Below are 25,014 nucleotides of genomic sequence, written 5' to 3'. Positions count from 1 at the left end.
CAAATCTCATGTTCAGTTACTGACAAAACTCAGTGTTAAAAAAAGAAGGATCTAAGGAGGCATTTGGAACTAGAACTTCAGTTAACTTATTTATAGGTGAGGGACAAAGCAAAATTTCTTATTTAAAATGAGGGAAGAAAAAAAAAGTTTTCCTTAATGTCCGAGACAAGATCAAAGCCACCGGTAAAGTGAAAAAAATGACCATCTCCATAAAACATAACCTTTGTCTGAGAAGCTGTTTCATAGCATATTAAATGGAGATATATTTGACTTTGGGCATTGCATGTGAGTTTGGACATTGCTAGACAGCCATGGCATAGCTAATGGCACTACACAATAAAATGTGATGTTTCTGTAATAAGAAGCCCAGTTAAAAACAACATACACTCTTTCTCCACCTCTATATCTACCTGAAACTTTATTATTTACACATATTAAAAAACTATCAGGGAAGGTGTTCCATAAGTAAGCCATGGGAATAAAAATATTAGTATTACTAAGTATTAAGTATTAAGAAATGAATTCATTATTAATCTGCTCTGAAAAACTTCAGAGAACTTTCTTTTCAAAAATTTCCAGAGCTCCTATTGTGGCTCAGAGGGTTAAGAACCTGACTAGTATCCATGAGGATACAGGTTCGATCCTTGGCCTTGCTCAGTGGGTTAAGGATCTGGCATTGCTACAAACTTCTGAGTGGGTCACAGATGGGGCTCCCATCCAGTATAGCTGTGGCTGTGGCATAAGCCTGCCTCACCTGAACTTCCATATGCCACAGGCGTGGCTGTAAAATGAAAAAAAATAATTCCCTCTACTTGGTGAAATCTAGAAAAATACTTTGAAGAATGCTCTTAAATAATAACCAACTGCATTAGAAAAATATATGGGTAGATGCTTGTCACTTGTTTTTAAGATATGAAATGAATTATTCTATGTGCTATTTTTTTGTTTCATTTTGTTTTTCAGTGAGGGTTTTTTTTTTTTTCCCCACAATAAAATGCAATATGAATTAAAATTAGTTATGCCTTAGTGACAGTCAGCCGCACAAAGTAGTAGTTAGCCTGATTGGGAAGAGGATGGGAGGAAGTTCCCTTGGGAACATTAAGTGTTTTTGAGTAAGATGTTTTATTTTCCAAACAGAGGACTGGCTAGGGACGGGATCTTCAGGGAGATGCTTGGGAAAAGACAGCCATACCCTATATCTGAGATGCCTCATGCCATATGTTTATCTAACCTCATTTACTGAGTACCCATTCTTTTTAAACAAGACAGTATCCCTGGTCTTAAGGTTCTGTATCCCCCAAAATGATCAAATACTTTCCAAGGGTTATGGTATTCCTTGTCTGTCCAGAAGCAGGAGGTTGACATTTTCATGGTTCTAATTTTTACCTGAACTCTCACATTTCTTTTTTTTCTTTTACTCATCATAGAAACACTTTTACTTAATGCCTCTTTAACTTCACTTAAGTAGCTGTAGTGCTATACTTTTATGATAAAAATGATAAAATATAATTCAAATTTGAAACCTAACCATTATTTATAATACTGTTTTTTAAAGGAGTTAAGTTTTGAGCACTGAACAACCAAATAAAACAATTTTTAAAAAATACAACCTATTTTTAAATTGGAATTTCTACTATTTTTTAAGAATTGCATAGATGTGACTTTTGTTTGGCTCATTCGTTAGTGTTTTGGTCTTCTGATTTTGTTCTTTAAAGAGTCTGGTCCAGGTATGAAGCCTAATAGCCACACAATTACAGTTAGATAATTTTTGTTGCAATTGGCAGTTAATATTTGTTTCTCATTTTGTGCAGTGAAATTAGCATAGGAACACCTCTCATTTTGATGGAACTTTCCCCCTTGATATATTTGATTAGTTAAAAAAAAAACAAGTAATAAGAGTAAACATATCCATGTGCTAGACTTGCATCTTAACATATTTGATCATCTTTAAGCCTCACAACAGCCCTATGATGTGGCTTATCATTTCATTTTTACAGGTGAAGGAAATGAGGTTTACTGACATCAGGCCACTGGCTCATGGTAACAGCAGTAATTAGCACTAGAACTAGAATTTGACTCTGAGGTTTGGGCGTTTAATCACTGGAGCCAGCTAAAACTACATAATCAGAGGAAGAAATTTCCTGAAAACATAGAGATACATTCCAAAACATATTCATTCATTCATTCAACAGATCTAAGTTGAAGGCTTACTCTATGCAGGTCACTATGCTAAGTGTTGCAGGTATGATGGTGAGTCATCCATTTTCTATGGGATTTATACTCTTGTGCTGCTTACAAACCAGTGGGAGAAAAAAATCAAATAATCATAATAGTATTTACTTAGAGATTGAGATAAATGTTTAAAGGAAAAATGAGATAGTTTTTTGAGAGCTTATAAGAAAAGCTCCAACTTAAATGAGTGGTTGTGGTATCTTGGGGAAGTAAAGCTTGATCTGAGGTCTAAGGGATGACTAAATGTCAAGTAGTTAAGGGTGTTGCAAGTAGGAAGCTGTACTAGGAGGGAAAATAGTGTGTGCAAAGGCTCTGAGGTAGGAGGAACACAATATATTCAAGGACTGAAAGGAGGACACTGTGGCTGGGTGCAGCCAGGGAGGGGAGAGTGGCTTCATATCTGTCCTTGAAGGGTTTGGGTTTTAACTTAGCAGCAGGAAGCTAACAAAGGACTCTAAGCAGAGAAGTGATAGCATCAGATTTGCAGTTTGTAAAGGTTTCCCTAATGGCAGTCTGGAGGACAAACTAGAGGAGGGGTTATGCCTGTTTAAAATAACATCCAGTGAATCAGAGAAAATTATGGCACAGAAGTCAGAATATGGACTGGGTCAGACAGCCATCATTTAAGGCTTAGCTCAGCTTTAGTTACGAGGCTGTGCTAGTTATGTACCTTCTTTTGGCTCAGGCTCCCCTCCTCTAAAACAGGGACAATAACACAGATCCCAGAAGAAAATTGTTGTGAGGATTACATGAAAGAGTAACAGTAGTAATCAACCATCTGCATATAAGATGAGAGCACTGAGGCTTAGGAAAGTAAAATGAGTCTTTTCATCAATATTGTTTACCTGATTGTTGTGAAATAAGAGTGAAGGGAGTAGGAGATAAAGACAAGAAGGTAAAGGTTGAAAGGAGAGAACATCCCCCCCCCAAAAAAACAAAGGAATGAACCAAAAAACTTAACGTAAGATCCTGGAGAGGCCAGATCATGGGATAATCTTGTCGAAAGGACACAGGGTCCTGTTTGCCTGGTTCCTCCTCCAGGAGAATGGAGGTCCAGGGATATAACCACCCATCACTTTTCAGTTTTCTCTCATCACATCCTGAGGAGCTGGATTAGACCAACTGAACTTTAGCCTCACGGGCATAATAGGATTCCAGGGGCCCTTCTGTCCCAAATAAATCATCAATAAAAAACTCTCCCTATTTATCAGGATACCAGAAACTGCGTTAGTAGTGAGACAAGAGCTTTAATTACATAAAGATTAAAATAATTAAAAACTCTTACTTACAATACCATTTTTTAGCATAGGGGAATTTCAGATCAGTCTTCTTGAATTATGAATAACAAGGAAGGTGGGCACTTGGTACCTCATGTACTCAAATGGGAGTGGGAGGGGGGTGGAAGGGTAGGGGGAGAATGCATGTGGAGCGAGGAGTGAACTTCAAATGGGTGGGGACAAATGGAAGCTGGTCTTGAACTGTTTCTGTTATGTGTGCAGATTCAGTAGATCACCTTCCTGTGATTTGTGAATATATATTTAGCACAACAGAGTTACTATAGTAAACTATTATCCTTTAAAGTATTTACTAATTATCTACTGTGAGCTAGCCACTGTGTGGGTGATGGAGTGATAGCAGTAAACAAAAGAGACAACCTTGGAGATTCTTCTCTTACATGATTTTCTCAGAAATCTTATGGTTGAAGAAAGGCTGGCTAAATGAACAATATTTTAAAATGGAAAGTTAAGGCAAGAATGGTGATTTTTGGCTTAGCCTTGACCCTTTCTATCAGAGCTCTATTCTCCAGATTAAATAAAAATCCTTAAATATTTAACAACAGGGTACTGTATAAGGCAGTATGATGATTTAATATGCCTTTCTGTATCTCAGACCAGAAGCACTTGAAACTGATGCATTTTTGACCTTTCTTGGGGCCTCTGTTGAGATTTCATGTGAACAAGCAGTCGAGTATAATGTTGCATTTATTGAAACCATTTCTGTTGTCCGTTTCAGGGCCGGCTTGATGCTCTAACGGAAGTGGATGACTCAGGACAGTTAACTATCAAATGCTCTCAAAATTACTTGTCTCTGGATTGTGGTATTACTGCTTTCGAACTGTCTGACTATAGTCCAAGTGAGGATTTGCTCAGTGGCTTGGGTGATATGACCTCCAGCCAGGTCAAAACCAAACCTTTTGACTCTTGGAGCTACAGTGAGATGGAAAAGGAGTTCCCTGAGCTTATCCGAAGTGTTGGGTTACTGACGGTGGCTACTGACCCCATCCCTTCCAACTGCAGCGAAGCAGTTGGTGAGGAGGCATCTCAAGTATCTCTTTCAGCAGATGACAGAGGTGGATGTGAGGAAAACAATGCATCCGCAGTCGAGGAGCAGTCAGGCTTGACGCAGGAGCTGTCATCTTCAGGGGAAGCTCTGAAAAAGGGCGCTCCACCCTCTGTGGAGACTGTGAAGCAAGATTCTGTTTCCTCCTCCCAACTTGGGGCAAAGAATCAACAGCCTCTTCCTTGTGAAAATGCAACCCCCAAGAGATCCATCAGAGATTGCTTTAATTATAACGAGGACTCTCCCACACAGCCCACATTGCCAAAAAGAGGGCTCTTCCTTAAAGAGGAGACTTTAAAGAATAATCTTAAAGGCACTAGTGTAAAGAAGCAGATGGTTGATCTCAAGCCTGAGATGAGCAGAAGCACCCCTTCCCTGGTGGACCCTCCTGACAGATCCAAGCTTTGCCTGGTCTTACAGTCTCCTTACCCCAACAGCCCTTCTGCTGCCAGCCAGTCCTATGAGTGTTTGCATAAGATGGGGGTTGAGAACCTTGAAAACACAGTCAAAAGTTACATTAAGGAGATCTCCTCCAGCCTGGGGAGGCTTAACAACTGCCATAAAGAGAAACCTCCACTTAAAAAGCCGCACAAGACCCCCAAAGAGGTACCTCCATGCCAAACTCCTAAACGGGAACCCAGTTCAGGCAAGCAAGCCAAAAACATCAGGAGCTCAGTAGTGCTGAATGGAATTCCTTCTTGTCCTTCCAAGGCCACAGAGGGGCCAGAAACAGATTCTGCTTCCACATCCTCACTTGAGCCGTGTAACCAGAGTAGCTGGAATGCCAAGGTGCCAGTCCGGTCTGAAACATCCAGTTCCCCACCCTTTACTCAAAGCAGTGAATCCTCTGTTGGCTCCGACAACATCACGTCTCCGGAACCCTTCCTCTCAGAACACAAAGGCAAAACAAGCCTCTCCTCCTCCCCAAGTCACGTCACCAGGAATGGTCAGGTTGTGGAGGCCTGGTATGGCTCTGATGAGTACCTGGCACTGCCCTCTCACCTTAAGCAGACAGAAGTATTAGCCTTGAAGCTGGAAAACCTAACAAAACTTCTGCCTCAGAAGCCCAGAGGAGAAACCCTTCAGAATATTGATGACTGGGAACTGTCTGAAATGAATTCAGATTCTGAAATCTATCCAACGTATCATGTCAAGAAGAAGCACATGAGGCTAGGCAGGGTGTCTCCAAGCTCATCCAGTGACATAGCCTCTTCTCTCGGGGAGAGCATTGAATCTGGCCCCCTGAGCGACCTTCTTTCTGACGAGGAATTGGGTCTGCCTCTCTCTGGCATGAAAAGATACACTGACGAGAAGTCAGAGAGAGCATCATCCTCTGAAAAAAAAGAGAGCCATTCTGCTACCAAGTCTGCTTTAATTCAGAAACTGATGCAAGATATTCAACACCAAGACAACTATGAAGCCATATGGGAAAAAATAGAGGTAAGGTGGCCTTCTTTATCTGCATGATATCTTATCTGATTTTAGGAAGTATTGCTGGGAAAAGGTCAACTCCTCCACACCCATTATAAAATGTGTTGCTATTTTTTTTTTTTTGTTTTTTTCTTTTTAGGGCTGCACCCACAGCATATGGAAGTTCCCAGGCTAGGGGATGAATCAGAGCTACAACTGCTGGCCTATGCCACAGCCACAACAACGCAGAATCCAAGCTGTGTCTGAAACCTCCACCACTGCTCATGGCCCCATTGGATCCCCAACACAGCGAGGGAAGCCAAGGATTGAACCTGCATCCTCATGGCTCCTAGTGGTTTGTTAACCACTGAGCCATGAAGGGAACTCTCTATGTTGCTATTTTTTATAAACATGACTGATTCCCCAAAGAACAAAAAGAAAAATCACAGTGATCACTGCCTTATGACAGAGTGTGCACCACTGGGAACTGCCCTTGTCTGTGCATTAGCTCAGTGCACCCCTGCCTGGTCTAGAACTTGCTGTTGGTACTGCTCAGACCTAACTTGGCTTCTGATGAGTGCTGGACCCCCTTGAACAGACTAGGAAATAAAGTGTTACAGTGGCTGTGCACACACCAGTACCTCAGGAATACATGAGTGGAATGTTCCATTAAGCCTCGGTGCTTTTAGATTTGTTGGTTCAAACCCCAGAACAGCTTTCACAGCTCCAATATTAACTTTGGTAGAAAAAAAACAGATAATTCTAATTTTTCAGGAATTTTTTTCCCTAGTCTTCTTCCTCTTTGAAGCCTTTGGCTAATAACCATGCTACCTATATGCTGTACCATCCATAGGCTCTGAGATGAAGAGTTGATATTTTGGGTAAATCTGTCCTTTTATAAAAAATTATTATTATGAAATCTTTAAGGACGTTGACATCAAATTGTCAGAACCTGGCTCCTTAATATAAGCTATGATTTAAGTCACTGGATAATACACATGGACAGAATAACCTGAAGGAAGAAAACAAGGGCCATAAAACCAAGAGGGAGAAGTTAACAGCAATATATAATAATAGTACCATATATTAATAATTGTTTTTACCAAGTATTTGTGTGTCCAGTCCTCCAACAGCCATACGCTTAACCCCATTTTATAAATGAGGAGACTGAGGCTGAGAGAGACCCGGTGGTCTGATTTAGAACCCATACTATTAACTAAATGCTCCCAGGCCTCTCCATAAGGGAGTGACCAATTGGTTCCACATGTAAATACTGTAGTTTTGGAAAGAAGAAAATATCAGCAGAGCTAGGTTTTGCCTGGGAAGTTCTGGTGAAATAATAATCCTTCACTGGGGCTTTGAAGATGTACTAGGGTTTAGACAGAGAGAAGGAAGCTGGGCATTTCAAGTAGGAGGAGTAAAAACCAAACACAGGGGTGGGGATTGGAAATGAGCATGATATTAGGGTGCATAGAGAGCCGTCTTGACAGGAAGGTCAGGAAGCAGAGAGCAATAAAAATTTCCATACATTTAATAGACCTGGTTGCCTCAAGGCCCTAATGGCCAGACCAAGGCAATCAGGATTTGTTCACTAGGCACCCACGGTAACTTCTCTGAAAGGGGCTGAGAACAGTTGTACAGCTCACAATAACTCACCCTTCTTAGGCTTTTATTTTGTGCTCAGTTTTGCACTAAGGGCTTTCTATGCCTCGTTCTATTTAAGTCCTGGGAGGTAAGAACTTTTCAGATGAAGATGCTAAAGCAGAATATGGTTAGAAAACATGCTCAAGGCCTCACAGCTAGTGACTGCAGAGCCAGAATTTGAACCTGGAGATAGCACACTGAAAGCAATGTAAGCCATGGCCTCCAATAGCCTTTCTTTTTCTTCTTTATTTTTATGTTTTTAAATTTTATATTAATTTAATTTAATTTAATTTAATTTTTCCAATAGCCTTTCTTGCAGGCCTAATGGCAATAACAGGAAAGATGGTCATGGCAGCCATGGTGGTGACCAGTGTGGAGATGCTAATGTAAGGGGCTGCTGTGATGGGGGACAGGTGAATGGTGGGGGGCAGGGGGGGCTGCTGAAAAACTGAACGAGATCCAGAAAACCTGTTCCAGGCCTTGCTCAGTCATTAAAGCCAGGAGTGGTGCACAGCTAGTCATGCTCCATTCTGGGCCTCATTTCTTTTTTGTAAGTGTTTTCAGCAGGAATGGCTATAATACCAACTTCCAATAGTGGCATCCTTTTAGTACATAATTGTACAAAGATGAAGCCAAGCTTTCAGCCTCCAGGAACTAGTGTAGTTTTAATAGAAGGAAACATTTGGATGGGTAGCTGGCTTGAAGTGGAGGTGAGGCAGGTAATTTTTTTAAAAAAATGTGTGAATTGATATTGAGTATATGATGGAACTTTCGAGAGGACGTGTCTTGTAGGTCATTGGAAATACTGTCCTGGAGTTGGGATATGAGGTGAAAGCTGAAAGAAGATTAAGCCCCTTCCTCAGCCCAACCTCCTTTCAGACTTTTGGTAAGGGCAACAGCCAAGCCCCAGGCCAGTTGACCTTGGATATCACACTGTAGCTTTGATCTCCTTCAAATTGTGACCCAGAAAACATACTGTACCAGAAAAATATAACATAATAAGAGAGGGTATTATTTAACATCTTTGTATCAGGCAAATACTAGGCACTTTACCTTCACTAATACTCTCATAAGATTCTCATGGTCCCACTGTACAGCAGAAGGAACTATATCCAGTGTCTTGTGATGGAACATAATGGAAGATAACATGAGAAAAAAAAAAGTAAGTGTATGTATATATATATATATACACACCTGGGTCACTTTGCTGTATAACAGAAATTGACAGAACCTTGTAAATCAACTGTATTATACTAAAAATTTTTAAAAAACAAAACAAACAAGAAGATTCTCATATCAACCCTACAAGGTAGGTTTTATCATCTTAAATTGACCACTGCTCTTCCACTCCAGTGCTCCAACTCTGGTCCAAGCCACCATCCCCTCCCGCCTAGATTCCTGCGGTGCCTTCATAACTGGTCTCTGCTTCCATCCTGCTCCCGCTATAGTCTATTCCCAACACAGCAGCCAAATGATCTTTTTAAAACACAAATCACATCATGTCCTCCGCTCAAAACCCTGTAATAGCTCCCAGCACATTCAGGGGCCCTACCTGGACCTGCCCCCTGATTTCCCATCTGTGCTCACTTCTATCTGCTCTTCCCTGGGCCAGCTTCATTCCACTCCCACTGGCCCCTTTGCTGTTCCCTGAGCAAGCTGGGCCACCTCTGCCTTTCTGACCTTTGTTGGTTCCCTCTGGCTGCACCTGCTCTGTCAGACGTCCTCTTTTCTAATTCCTTTCCCTCTTCTGAGTCTTTGCTCAAATAACTCCTTAGGAAAGCTTACCCTGACCATCTTTTAAAAGGTATAATCTGACTTATTTTTTTTCTAAAGCTCTCACTATTTTCTGTCATTTTATATCATTCTCTTATTTAGCATATGTGTTATTATTATTTTTTTATTTCCCCTGCTAGAATGGGAGCTCTGTGAGGGCAGAAATGGTTATTTGTTTAGTTTGCTAGTGAATCTCATGTACCGAGAACATTGCCTGCTACCTAGTAGGTGCTCAGTAAAGACTGTTTAATGAGAGAATGAATGAATCCCCATTGTAGCATGGAGAAAGTGAGCTCAGAGAGCTGAAATCAGTTTTCCTAAGTTGCACAGCTTATAGGGCATAAAGCCAAGCTTCAAGCTCCATCTGCTTTGCTCTTCCCACCAGATAAAGTCTTAGGAATAAAAGAATTCTCTGAGATATTGAGGGCAGATGGGGAAGAGAGGAGGGTGACAACTGAGTTGCAAGTTGTAGTTTAGTAATGAGGGGGGGATAAGGAAGAGGCCCTGCTGTGGGGACCAGGAAGGGACAGGATTCCCAGGTACTAAGTAAATGAAGGGAGAAGAGATGTTTAGTAAGATGAACACTGTCTTCATTCTTTGCATGATGGAGGTCAAGAAGAATAAGAACAAAGAAAAAAAAACAACCTTTAGATTTATTTTACTCCCTCCTTTTTTTTTTTTTTTTTAGGCTGAGCCTGTGGCATGTGAAAGTTCCGGGGCCAGGGATCAAACCCTCTCCACAGCAGCAGCTCAAGCCGCAGCAGTGACAACACTGGATCCTTAATCCATTCAGCTACTGGTGAACTCCTAGATTTGTTTTAAAGAGTCAGTGAGGACCTTAGAGAAAAAGAGACTCCAATGAAAGAGTGGAGGAAGGAGTTCCCCTGTGGTGCAGCAGGTTAAGGATCTGGCGTTGTCACTGCAGTAGGTGGGGTCGCTGTTGCAGTGTGGGTTCCATCCCTGGCCCCAGAACTTCCACATGCTGCAAATGCAGGAAAAAAAAAAAGAAGAAAGAGAGTAGAGGTAGATGAATTAGAGATGATTAAGAAATGAGAAGCAGAAATTGGCACAACATTGTAAACCAACTATATCTTTAAAAAAAAAAAAAAAAAAAGCCGAAACACGAACAAAAAAAGTGAGAGTGAGTCATTCCTAATAGGTCAAGGAATTGGGTTGTGAAAGCAATGTGAGTCAAAAGTTGGTAGTTGCAAGTGAGGTCAAATAAAATTTCTATTAAAAAATTAAAGCTTATTTGAAGGCAGAAATAAAAGAGTCAATAGTAAGAAAGACTGAGGTGGCTGGAAAAAGCATATACATGTGGCACATGTTGGAACAAGAAGGAAGGGCATGTGGAACTCCATGGGAGGAGTTCTGGCCTGATATAAAAAGTGACAAATTACTGAAGACTACTCTGATCCCCGCTATACCAAAGGGAGAGTGGTGTGTTCCCTCCCCATGTCCCAAGTTCTCTGCTCTGTCCTCTCTGTGAATCATACAGAGATCGAGGTAGAAGGCGCATGGAAGCCCGGAAGAGCATCTCTGAGGGGCTGTGACAGAATCCCTGCTGGACTCCCAAGTAATGCGTCTTAGATGCCTTTTGAGTTCTGTCACTCCTGCTCCTCACATGTATGTCCTTCTTTTAGGAGGCTGATTTGTGAATGTAAAAGATTTGTTTTTAGTGTGTATTTTTTATTCAATAGAAAAATTAATATCTTTAAATATGTGATGTATTCACATAGTTTAAATACATATGTTTAAGATATCCAGTAGAAACTCTCTTTCATCCTTATTCCTCAACTTGAGTTCCCACTCGCCGTAGGTAATCACTGTTGTTTTCAGTTCCTGTGCCCTTTAAGAAGTTCTTCATACATATACAAGCAAATGTAAACATATTTATTAAGTAATATTTTAAAGCCCAGGAAATAAACTGTAGTCCATTCTTCTCCATTAACAAAAACTCCTCAGTTAACTCTGTGAGTTTGTACTTTTTGTTTGTTTGTTTGTTTTTGTTTGCTTTTTTGGGCCTCCCTTTTGACACATGGAAATTCTCAGGTTAGGGGTCACATTGGAGCTACAGCCCCCAGCCTATGCCACAGCCATAGTAACATGGGATCTGAGCCACATCTGCGACCTACACCACAGCTTGTGGGAACAACAGAACCTTAATCCACTGAGCGAGGCCAGGGGTTGTACCCGTATCTTCATGCATACTAGTTGGGTTCTAGTATAACTGAGCCACAGTGGGAACTCCCAACTCTGTGAGTACTTAAGCGGTGGTCCCTTTCCCAGTCTCTCTGAGGGGGTTGAAGGAATTTTCCTTGTATGTGTTGTAAGGAATTTCCTCAGAATGGGTTTTGTGGCTAAAGTAATTGACATCTCAGGTCTGAGTGCTTACCTCCTATGGAGATTCTCAAGGCCTAAAATTAAAAGTGAAAAACTGAAGCAAGCAATTGAACTAGACTCATTTGTTCTGATACATTCAAGAAATAGAAGAAAAGTAATAAAGACAAATGAGAGAAGGACATCTGGAGCAGGTGAAATCAAACAAAATGATAAAAATTTAACTTAGTGTGATATATGGACATACATGGCATAAGTATTGAAGGACAGCAAATCTGGCCCAATACCTAATTTTTAAAATAGTTATTTCATTGGAACACAGCCATGCTTATCATTTATGGTTGCTTTTATGTTGCCATGGCAAAGTGGAGTGCTTTGTGACTAGAAACTGATTACTTACAAAGACAAAAATAATTTACTGTCTGGCCCTTTATGAAAAAATTCACTGGCCCTTGCTTGAAAAGTGAGGAAAGAAGCAAGGCAAATAATTTCTAATCAGCAGCTACTATGTGTCATGTTCTTAGTAAGTTCTCTCAGTTATGAAACAATCCTGTGAAAGAGCCATTATTGGATCAGTTTTACAGATGATGAATCTAAAACTCCAGTGCCATGACTTGCCCAGGGTCACCTTGCTGCTCAGTGTGAGGGCTGGGATTTCAGCTGGGATGCCAGAGCTGACTTGTTTTTCTCCTAGAGATGTATCCACATGCCAGGGAACTTAAGTAATCATCATATATGGAGGTAAAATCTATTTATAAAACCCACAGACCACTACTAGGCTAATAAATGAATAGAATGACTTCTTTCTCATAACTCGAATAGAAATGGACTGCCTGATAAGTAGCCATTTATCCAACATCGGTAATCACAGATGCTGGTTTAACAGTTGTATAATTCCTAGGAGAGCTGACAAACACAGTGTGGTATGGTACCGCCTAAGTAACGCATCTTGGGAGACCTGTCCTGGGGAATAGTGTGCGAGGTTCATTTCTCATGTCACGGGCTTCCTGTTCACACTAAGTTCTCACACTCATCCTGGAAGACATGACTCCATTAGGTTGGACTCATTGATACCAAGTTAATGGATGCCTGACATAGCCGATTACTTTTCTTCTCAGAGATATAAATGTCCTCAAATGCTAGATTATGATGTCTCAACTATGCTTCAAACACTCAGCTGTCGTTAGCATTTTATCTCAGAGACATCTATAGCCCGATTTTAAAAACTTCTTTGGTGCCAGCTAAGAATGTCCTTGCACATAAGTTATTTCAGATTCAGTGCAGCAAATACGTATCTGAGTGCTTGCTGTTTGTAACTAGGCTATATAAAATTGCAGTCTAGTTTGTGGTAGCAGCGCAAAGGCAGGTACTCTTACTGCAGCGTAGATAGAGAACTGGGAAGTGGTCACTGATACCAGGGTAACATCAACATTGAAAAGTTTTGGTCCTGGGATTAACTTGACACTGGTTTCTACATTTTTTTCCCCAAGAGGTAAAACGGTTCAGATAGGAGCCATCCTATCTTTCACCCTCATTTTGACCTTAGGTTGACACATCAATGATACCACACTGATGGTGACAGTCATTAAAGAAGTATCATGTTGTCCCATGTGCTCTTTTCCTTTTTTCCATTGTGAGAAAAAAAAAAACCCACACGAAATTTGCCTTCCTAACTATTTTTAAGTGTACAATTGAGTAGTGTTAAGTATATTCATTTTATTTTAAACAGATCTCCAGAACTTTTTCATCTTGTACATCTGAAACTCTACATCAGTTAAACAACTTCCTTCTTTTCTTTCTCCTCCATTCCCTGGTAATCAACATTTTACATTCTGTTTCTATGAATTTGACTATTTTAGATGCCTCATGTAAGTGGAATCATATATAGTATTTGTCTTTGTAACTGCTTTATTTCACTTAAAAGAATATCCACATGGCTCCCTCATCCATGTTGTAGCATGTGACAGGATTTCCTCCTTTTTAAGGATGAATTAGTGTTCCACTGTGTGCATGTACCACATTTTGTTTATCCACTCATCTGTGGAGGGATATCCTTCTTGGCTATTGTGAATAATGCTGCAATGAACATGGTGTGCAAATACCTCTTCAAGAGACCCTGCTTTCAATTCTTTGGGTATATACCGAGAAATTGGATTGCTGCTGGATAATATTGGAGTTGTACTTGTAATTTTTTGAGGAATCCCCATACCATTTTCCATAGCAGTCACTTCATTTTATAATCCCAACAACAGTGCACAAGAGTTTCAGTTTCTCTGTGTCCTCACCAATATTTGTTATCTTCTGGGTTTTATTTATTTATTTGTTTTGATAGTAACCATCCTAATGGGTATGAGGTGATATCTCAATATGGTTTTGGTTTGAATTTCTCTGATGATTAGTGATGTTGAGCATCTTTTCATATGCTTGTTGCCTATTCATGTATCATTTTTGGAGAAATGTCTATTCGAGTCCTTTGCCAATTTTAAAAATTGGATTATTTGATTTTTCTATTGTTGAGTTGTAGGCATTCTTTATATATTCTGGATCTTAACTGCTTATCATATATTTGATTTGCAAATGTTTTCTTTCATTCCATAGCTTGCTTTTTCAGTCTATTGATTTGACCCTTTGATGCACGAAATTTTTAGAGTATGACTTGGTCCCATTTGTCTATTTTTGCTCTTGGTATCATATCCAAGAAATCATTTTTTTTGTTTGTTTGTTTGTTTTTTTTGTTGTTTTTAGGGCCGCACTTGTGGTATAGGGAGGTTCCCAGGCTAGGGGTCGAATTGGAGCTACAGCTGCCGGCCTTCACTACAGCCACCGGCCTTTGCTACACCCATAGCAATGCCAGGTCCGAGCTGCATCTGCGACTTACACCACAGCTCACGGCAATGCTGGATCCTTAACCTATTGACCAAGGCCAGGGATCAAACCCACATCCTCATGGATGGTAGTTGGGTTTGTTAATCACTGAGCCATGAAGGGAACTCCATACCTCTCATGTTTTAAGGAACTCACTTTTTTGTATAATAGGACACAGCCTCAAGAGCCAAAATTCGTCTTTTTAAAAAACACTTGAGGGTCACTCTATTTAAAAGCCCTATCTGCCAATCTTTAGTTGATTTGAGATTTGAATAAATCCCATTTGAAACACAGCTATATTTTTCTTTATTTGTCCCCAGATTAACTTATAATCAAGATCTGCTATAAATTCCATTCTCTCCTGCTTGATGTTTTTTTTTTTTTTTTTTTTATATCAACCACGTAACAGTTTTCCTAGAAGTGGTGGGGAGGCAGCCTGCCCTTAGGTGTTTATAATGATCTCAAGAGCATTCTGTCAGGCTGTCAGGTAGGAAGCACGCTAAGGTTGTTGGATTCCACACCTCTTCACTGTCATTTCCTTTTGTGTGTGCCATTCCCTTATGCTAACCTTTCCCCTCACAATTGCTTGTCTTCCTCCTAATTCTCTCTCTGCCTTACATTTCTCTCCTTTTCCTTTTTCTTTATTATTCTTCTGGAATGTATAGTTTCCCCTCTCTAACACCTCTTTTCCCTTTTTAATTTCCTTCCCCAACTCCCTCTGATGTTGTCTAAGAGATACTCAGATTCCAAAATGAGAGGACTATGAGTTGGCTCTTCATCACCACTCAGACTTGAACCCTTGATCTTCTCAGTGCATTTATTTGTCTTAGAAATATATATCCTGAGATGAGGAGCTGTTTGGATGCAAGAATAAGGAAAATAAGAATTTAGTTTAAATATCCAGGAAAAAGCCCTATTTTTAAAGCGTTAGAAAGGCTTAGTTTTGTAATTAAAATTGGAAGATTCAAGAGTCCTAAAAGGTCACAAATTGAACATGAATTGTTGGTACATATTATTATTCAGTAATAGATGTTAGTAGCAGAATACTGTAGGAGCTCTGAATAGTCTTCTTTATGCTATACACAATCTAAAATTTTGTTTTAAATTCTCGACTTAGAACTTGAGAATGATATGACAACGTAATTCTACGCTCTTTTTATTAAACACTACAATATTTGGCAAGTGTCAAGCGGAAAGTCCTACAATAGGAGAGCAGAGGACAGAAGACAAGTGTAGCCAGTCAGGTTCTCTCTCCCTGTTGATCTTGTACCGCAGTGCACCAGTGCTACATCTGTGTTCCCACCCACCAGAAGGAGAACATGGACAGCACCCAGCTTTCTTCTTACACACAGGACCTGGAAGTTGTACACATCACTTCTGTTCACATCCCATTGGCCCAGACTTTGTGGTATTTAATCACCCAACTTCAGAGGAGTTTGGGAAATGAGCCTTTAGGCTATGAACATTAGGGAGGGAGATATCTCTTAAACCAGTGGCTGGTTAGAATAGAGCTAGTTGAAGGGAAGGGGAATATAAAGTTAGAAAGGAAAGACCATAACATTGATGGACTTTGAATTCCAAGTGTTTGCATAGCACAGACACAAAATAAATACTCTGACGAATGCATGAATAAATGAATACTGACACGATTGAATGTATCATTCAGTTTGAACTTTTTCTTCTAGACCAGGAGTTACAAATTAAATGACTCTAAGAGGGGCAGACAGATAATATAAATGAGTTATATAGTCAGGGAACGAGAGGTTGAATAAACTGGAGGGTCATATCTAGAGGGCAGCCAGCTGCTCAGCTCCAAGTGGTTGTTGCATGAGAGTGTGGGCGTTGTGTGGCAAGATCTTGCAATTTTAAAAAGAAGTAGGAAATCAGGGTTTTTTATGTGATATCTCCTAATTTTTTAAATGCCTGGTCTGTTTATAACAGGCCAAATAAAACACATGATAAGTTAGATTTGGCTTTCAAGTTACTAATTTGCAGTCTCTTTGAAGAAAGAAATTACTTAAAATTTTTGGCCAAGATGGATGATAGTTTAAGGTTAATCTGGCTGTGGTGTGCTGGATACGGCTCTAGGAAAGTGTTTCTGGATTGTGGCTCCACATTATAATCACTGGGGAGCTTTGAAAAATTCCAACTTCAGGCTACACCCAGAGCTATTAAATCATACTCTCAAGGGGTGGGTATTTTTTAAAGTTCCTTCATGCAATTCTGATGTGCTGTCAAGGTTGGGAGCTAGTGCTTTCAGGCTAATTTTGAAGGTTATTGCACAAGCTTGCACATAGCATAAAAGGGTCTGAACTGTGGCTTTGGAAGCCAACCTAAGGAAATAAAGAGACAGAGGTGGGAGATGTCATAAAGTACAAATTTTGTAGGATTTTAAGACTAAGAGAGTGGAGGAAGGGGTCACAAGAGTTAAGATTTCAAGCTTAGGCTTGTGGGGCTAGGAAGTGTAAGGACTTTTAATAAATGGTTCCAAAGGACATGTGAAATTGAGATGTACAATGGATGAACAGGACAGAGGTAAATGTTATCTTATATGCAAATTATGTGGATAAATCCAAGTCGAGAATCCTAAATTAACATATAACATTTTTTTAAAAAAAAAAAAGCTAAGAAAAAAGGATGATATTCTTTTGTGTATATTTTATTTGTTGCAATGGCCAGCAAAAACCTGTGAGTTAACATTACTAATGGATTTGTTGAGACAGTATGTCAAGGTCATTGCTCAAGGTTGTAGGAGAAGAACCACAGGGAGCCTAAGCAGATTGCTTCCTGGTTAACGCAGTAGGAATATTTCAGTCCTGCGTCAGTTTGGTTTCTGCAGAAATGTCTGGGTCTTAAGGCTTTATCAATGATGATGTAGCACCACCGTGCGGCTACTGCTAGTCACTGCATCTGGATTTTAGCTTCTGAAATGTATAATTCAGGTGCAGTTTTTTGTTTGGAGTTTTAGACATTAAGATGAAAATAGTTCTTTGCTATTTTCTTGGCATGAAAAAGCTATGATTAAATTACATTTTGTTGGCGTTCCCGTTGTGGTTCAGTGTTAACGAACCCAACTAGTATCCATGAGGATTGAGGGTTCAATCCCTGGCCTCGCTCAGTGGGTTAAGGATCTGGCATTGCTGCAGGGCAGCATAGGTTACAGATACAGCTTGGATAGGTGTTAGATGTGGCTGTGTTGTAGGCTGGCAGCTGCAGCTTCGATTCAACCCCTAGCCCGGGAACTTCCACATGCACAAGTGTGGCTGTAAAGAGAAAAACAAACAATAACAACAAACAAACTCTTGGCATTAATTACCACTTACAACATGTCAGGCAAGATGCTAATACGTTTATTTATATAACATATCATAGCATTTAATTCGCAAGGAAAAATCCCTCTTTGATGAAGACACTTGTTATATCCCCATTTTACCAATGAGGACAGAGATACATAGAGAAGTCAGTAATTTACTTAAGGGTATGAAACTTAAAGGCAGGAGCTCTGGGCTCAATTCACAGCCCTCCACTTTTAAATTATGAAAAACTGAATAAGTCGCAAAAATTTACTGTTTAAATCTCCTAGTCTTTAAAATGGGATATTAATTATATTTGTCACACCACTGCACAGATTATTATAATCACAAAGAGCAAAAGGTCATTATAAACTCCAAAGGCTACATAAATACTAGTTTTATCATTATTGTGACATTTCCTATGAATTCAGGAAATTAGCATCAACAATAGTAGAACTAGAATAAGCATCTTAATTCTGTACCTCTGTAGCATTGTGACCTTGGAAAGAGACGTAACTTCCCAAGCCTCAGTTTCGAAAAATAAACATTCGGAAATAATTGAATTGGGTGACCTCTAAGATACCTCTCAGTTCTGAAATTTTATGAGACAAAGAGGCAAAACTAAGGGATGCAGCTACTTCTCCATAAAAGATTCACTGGAATATATCCCTTCAACATGGAATTTCTTTCTGTTCCATGGAATTCTGGGTGAATTCCCCTTAGAAGACCCTAATGGTAAGCGAGTGTGAGGCTGTGACGTTCATGAGCCTGGCGCTCTGAACCTCTTCATGCCTCATTCCCAGCACTGAAAGATGAGAAGGGCCAGACATCCTAGAGGAATTTGGGGCCTGGCCAGAGTGTGTAAGATGCCAAGAGACCTGGGACAATGGTGACAGTAAACAAGTGAGTAACCCAGTAAGAATTAACTATGGATTAACCTGAATTTATAGCAAATAAGGTCAGCTAAATGAAGGAAACTGGAAACATTCATTTTGGCAGGTTGGCTGTTGTGATGTCTTAAAGTTAACTGTCAGCACTGCTGTTTGTGCTCTGTTCAGACAGCATGAGGGCAAATCGCTCCGAGAGTGTGGAACGTGTCAGGGTCACTCATGATGTCAGATCATGTCTTCAGCCACCTTCGCAACCCCCACCTGAAGTGGTTAATGCCACCCATATAAAGATGATTGGCCTGAGATTTGCATGGTGAATAAGCAACTTTACCCGAGAAAGGTGCTGCCTGTCAGCTCAGGCCCAGGAGCTTTCCATTTTTCAGACTGATGGGGTTCTGTGCATTTGTCACCTAGGTTGCCTTGCCCGTTTCCTCTCTTGCAAAAATAGGGTTAAAAGTAGAGGTCTTTTTGACGATTAAATGTGTTAAAATGTGTAAAGAGCTCAGAATAGTACCTGGAATGTGCTAAGCATTCGGTAAATGTTATCTCCTATGATCGTTATTGTTGTTATTACTACTCTGGGAGGGGAGGGGTCCGGCCTTAGCAGCTCTTTGCATGTAGATGGCTTTGGCCTTTAGGGATCAAATGCCATCACCCGGTTTTCTCCTCTTATCTTCAGCCTTCTTGGTCATTATGAAGCTTCAGCCTCCTACCCAACCCCCACCCACAATGGTTAAGGCCACCACTCCTCCTTCCTAGGACCGGTGGCAGTCTCCCTAGATTCCTGCACCCCTCTTCTCTGTGAGACCCTGGGCCTTCTGCCTTGATGGATGAATCTTACGCCGTATTACAGATAATTCTCCTCTAATTGGCCCAATAATTTTAGTTAATGCACTTCTCTGACACCTTAGGAAGTTTATGCAGGGAAATTTATGCTATGAATGTGTGTTCAGATAAATACAAACAACCTTCTAGTTTATAATATTGTCACACAGCAACCTTATAAATATTACATATTTATTTATAATTTGTATTTATACATATTTATAATATTTATTTATAATTATGTACTTATAAATAATAATTCCCGCAGCACTCTTTAACCAGAGGGAAGGTCATTACACTGTATTATGGGAGGAAAACCCACAGGTTTAGAACTATCCCTCAGACCCCTGGCTGCTAAAGATGGAAAAAGTGAGAAAATGTGTTGGTAGCACTAGGTTGGGGTGATTGGCTGGGAGAAGAGTGTTAAGCTGGATCTTGTAGGATAGCTCTGGGGAGAGTGGGTAGGAAACATTGGGAAGATGTGAGGAAGTCACCAAAGACCAGCACCCTGTCTAACTGCGAGAGAACAGGTAAGTCATCCAAACATCTCTGACTTTGAGGAGGCTCTCGATGCAAAAACCACAGGTGTTTTAATGGTCAGAAAGGCATGAGGAATTGTCAAACTCAGCAACCTCATTTTACAACTAGAACGTGCTTCTGCTGAGAGGGCTTCTTCCTATTAGCACATCTGTGTCTCCTGGTTACACCAGATCTGCAAGCTTGTCACAAAGGGGCAGCAAGGACTTATTTTTTTTCCCCCCCGATCAACCTGAAAATGTTCCTCGTGCCCCTCAGATGTTGACTCCTAATCTTTGTATTCCTGAGGGACTTTGAGGCAGATTGCCCTTCTCTGAATTTGGTCTGTTTCACAGTTGATTTGGGGATACAGCTGGTATCAGGAACCACTGAGACAGACTCAATGAAGGACTGGGGTGAATAAAATTGAGTGCCTTGCACTGTGGGGCCTCAACCTGTAAAAGACACAGTGGCTCTGCCCCTATACACTGTTGCTAGGTCTCATCCACGCCTGTGGTCTCCAGTACTAGCTGTGTGCTGCTTTCTCTAACCTAGATCCAGCTCCGCATCTCAGAAACCAAACTCTAATAGCAGGCTTATCACATGCCTACAACTTACTTCTTCCTTCTAGATATATTATTGCTTCTTTCAAAGAATAGTATGTCCAACCAAAATTCAAAGTTGGCGGTCATCTCAGATTCTAACAAATTTCTGACATTTTTTATCCATCACATTCAACTGGTCTTGTCCATTTTAATTTCTGTCTCTCTCTGCAGTCGTGCGTGTTCCCTCTATGTCTGCTGCTGCCACCTCAGTCTAGCCCTCATCGAATTTTTCATAGAGTAGGGTAGCAGCCTTTTAACTGGCTTTTCCAATCTTAGCCTTACACCTGACAACTCACTCTTCATGCTGAGCCACGGTGAGTCTTCTAAGATGCTAATCCAATTCTCTCTTCCGCTTCAGAACTCCACTGACTACCCCCATTGCTCTTAGGATAAAGTCCAGTCTCCAGAGTGCGGTGTACATGCCTCACTTCTCAGATTCTCTCTCTGCCTCCAGAGCATTAACCATGCTCAGCCACTCACAGTTCTCAGAATGAGCTGTTCTCTATTGGATTTCATCTGCCAAGGGTGTTTTTCCCAGCTCCTTTCTGTGCCTTCTCTTCTTTTTCTGAGTCACATACGCTTATCTTTCAGGACTCAGCCTAGTTGTGATTTCCAACAAGAAACCCTCCTTGATGCCCCAAGCCTGGGTTTCGATGCCTTTCTGTTGGCTTCGGAGCACTTGGGGTGATCTGTAAAAGAGGTTTTCAGAGATGGTCCAGGCACCTCTGGGGGTTCCCAAGATCCTTTCAGGGTGCCACAAGGTCAAGCTATTTTCATATTAACACCAAAAGGAGGTGGTTAAAAGGTATGCACTTAAGTTATAAAAAAAGTTAAGCCCTGGGGATGTAATGACAGCAGGGTAACTATAGTTAATAATACTGTATCATATAATTGAAAATTGTTGAGAGTATATCTTAAAAGTTCTCATCACAAGAAAAAAAGTTGGAACTATGTGTGATGGTGGATGTTAACTTAGACTTATTGTGATGATCATTTGACAATATAAATCTATCAAATCATATGTTGTATACCTGAAACTATGTTATACATATAAAACTATGAAATATGTTATATGTGAATTAAATCTTAATACAAAAACCAAAACCAATCAAACAGATAATAAAATCTCATTTTCCTTTTTCACTGCCACTCTGCATATTCCACTGTGGAATTTTCCAGAGGCCAGATGACATGTGATATTGCAGTAGATTAAGTGCAGAAGTAAAAATAGGAATCTAGGAGTTCTCTTATGGCACAGTGGGCTGAGGATCCGGCATTGTAACTGCAGTAGCTAATGTTGCTGCTGTGGTATGGGTTTGATCCCTGGCCTGGGGACTTCCAAATGCCACAAGTGTGGCCAAAAAAAAAAAAAAGAAGAAGAAGAAGAAAAAAGGAATCCAACTGTTTTTATTAGACCAGACATTAGCAGGATTTGCATACAGCTAAAAGAATGCTACTCTTTTCACTATTTTTGAAAAGTTTCATAATGTTTCATAATAATGTGTTATATTAATATGTAATAGATTATTGTTTATAAATTAATAAATATTATTAGAATTCCTAAAATAGTATCGAGAGTTATAACCAACAGAAACAAAAACTCTTATGGTCCTCAATCAATTCTTAATAGTCTAAAAGAGTCCTAAAACTCAAAGTTTGAAGACTGTTAATCTACATCATCACACGTATCATAGTTTATACCGCTGTGCTCCAAATTCTATGAGAATATTCTAGGTCATGTATGTGTGAGTCCCAGGTCTTAATACAATATCTGATACATAGTAAGGTCTCAATAGTTTTGAATAAAGGACCTATGCACACGTGTGCATCTGTGCACACACATGCACAGAGTTTGAACCAAAAAGGCAATTCAGTCTTTACTTCAGCTGGCCTACTGCCACCCAGTCTAGATAGTATACACAATTAGCTAAGTCAATAATATTCTGGAAGTTTACATTATTCTTTTTTTTTATTACTCAAATGAATTTATCACATCTGTAGTTGTATAATGATCATAACAATCCAATTTCACAGGATTTCCATCCCACAGCCCAAGCGCATCCCCCCATCCCCCAAACTGTCTCCTCCGGAGACCATAAGTTTTTCAATGTCTGTGAGTTAGCATCTGTTCTGCAAAGAAGTTCAGTCTGTCCTTTTTACAGATTCCACGTGTCAGTGAAAGCATTTGATGTTGGTGTCTCATGGTATGGCTGCCTTCACTTAGCATGATAATTTCTAGGTCCATCCATGTTGCTAAAAATGCTGGCATTTCATTCCTTTTAATGGCTGAGTAATATTCCATTGTGTATATGTACCACATCTTCTTGATCCACTCCTCTGTCGATGGACATTTAGGTTGTTTCCATGTCTTGGCTATTGAAAATGGTGCTGCTGTGAATATTGGAGTACATGTGTCTTTGTGAGTTGTGGTTTTCTCTGGATAGATACCCAGGAGTGGGATTGCTGGATCAAATGGTAGTTCTATTTTGAGTTTTCTGAGGAATCTCCATACTGTTTTCCACAGTGGTTGCACCAATTTACAATCCCACCAACAGTGTACTAGGGTTCCTTTTTCTCTACACTCTCTCCAGCACTTATTGTTTGTAGACTTTTGGAGGATGGCCATTCTAGCTGGTGTAAGGTAGTACCTCAGTGGTTTTGATTTGCATTTCTCTAATAATGAGTGATGTTGAACATCTTTTCCTGTGTTTTTTTTGGCCATCTGTATATCTTCTTTGGAGAACTGTCTGTTTAGATCTTCTGCCCATTTTTTGATGGGGTTTACATTATTCTTTAAAACTCTAATTCTGACCCTTTTTTTTGGAACTCTAGAAAGTTTCTTCAGAAGATATCCATGTAAACTTTAAAGTGAGCAATTAGAGCTCTGTACTTGAGGACACAACAGCTGAGTTCTTCTGCCTCAGCTGCCTGCTGGTTGTATTATCGGTCAGGTAGTTAATTTTCCTGAGCCTCAGCTTCCTCACCTATAAGACGGGGGCATTGAACTGGATGGGATCCAAGGGCCTTTGGAAGACTGGGCCTGTGCTCCTACTGTGTGTGGGAACTCTTCTCCTTTTCTCGTTTTTCACACAGATGTATTGAGATAATGCTATTTTCTGTCTTCTTGGTTCCAATGATAGTGCCGTGGCTGAGCAGTTACCCTTGACTCTCTCCCCACCCTCAAATTCCCTGGTAGAGAGTTGGTTATTTTCTTGCTCATTCAGTATGATAAACTCTCCACATTGAGTGCCAGTGTTTTTCCGAAACGACAATTTTGTTATTACTAAAAAACTATGTTTCCTAGAGAAAATTTAGGATATTTAGATAAACAGTGACTCAACAATCACAGGTAATCATTTGAATAATTTCACCATCTACAAACACTCCTTTCTAGACACGTGTATTGTTATTCCAGTTATCAGATTTGTATGGAGCCTTTATTAATCAGGAAAGTATTTAGAGCTGTTCTAAACACAGGATTATAGCAGCATTTCAGCTCTGTACTTCAGTGTCAAGGAGATAGCCCTTTTCGTGAAAACTGTATAGCCATGTGGGGTGGTGGTGTTTATTGAAAGTGATCAGTTATTGGGAGTTCCCATCATAGCGCAGCAGAAACGAATCAGACTAGGAACCATGAGGTTATGGGTTTGATCCCTGGCCTCAATCAGTGGGTTAAGGATCTGGTGCTACCGTGTACTGTGGTATAGGTTGCAGATGCGGCTCAAATCTGGCGTTGCTGTGGCTGTGGAGTAGGCCGGCAGCTGTAGCTCCGATTCAACCCCTAGCCTGGGAACCTCCATGTGCTGTGGGTGCGGCCCTCAAAAAGACAGGAAAAAAAAAAAGTGATCAGTTAGCCCCAGCGAGGTTAGAGGAGACTTTGGGCTGCAGGGAAGAGAGAAGGGATGAGAAGGAAGAGGAGAAGAAAGGAAGTGGTGGGGGGTGGGGGGTGAGAAAGGAGAGAGAGAGTGAGGAACTAGAAGGGAGGGGCTAAGAGGAGAGGAAAGAGAAGAAAAAGGCAAAAGAGAAACTGTAGTCAAGGAAGAAAGGAGAAAAGCAGGACTGAAAAGAGAGTGAAGAGTAAAGAGAATGACCTGAAACACAGGTGGCTGATGGGCATGTCAAGGTTGTATAGACGGGCTGGGCTCTCACAGAGGCAAGGGGGCTAAGAATGGACACCAGTGGATGTGCCTGTCCTTTGTTTTTCTCTCTGTGAACCTCGTGGGGTGGGGAGTCTGATTAGAAAGGAAGCATGGGAATTTCCATTGTGGCTCAGCAAGTTAG

General features: G+C 40.5%; 1 protein-coding gene across 14 annotated transcripts in view; it reads left to right on the top strand.

The window, feature by feature from the left end:
- AKAP6 (A-kinase anchoring protein 6) overlaps positions 1–25,014 on the top strand; it is a 458,273-nt gene that overhangs the window by 196,274 nt on the left and 236,985 nt on the right. For all 14 annotated transcript variants that reach the window (XM_084968956.1, XM_084968955.1, XM_021099869.2 and 11 more), the window contains one exon: positions 4,246–6,012. In XM_084968956.1, coding sequence (XP_084825082.1) covers positions 4,246–6,012 — 1,767 coding nt within the window. The remainder of the gene's footprint in view (positions 1–4,245; positions 6,013–25,014) is intronic.

Source organism: Sus scrofa, chromosome 7 (genome assembly GCF_054392235.1).
Source record: "Sus scrofa isolate SSC_HxYL_T2T_F1_AM1 chromosome 7, Sscrofa_HxYL_maternal_Yorkshire_Landrace_v2.0, whole genome shotgun sequence".
Classification (NCBI taxonomy): domain Eukaryota; kingdom Metazoa; phylum Chordata; class Mammalia; order Artiodactyla; family Suidae; genus Sus; species Sus scrofa.
The sequence above is the reverse complement of the archived record's forward strand: the minus strand, read 5'-3'. Positions and strand labels throughout refer to the sequence as shown.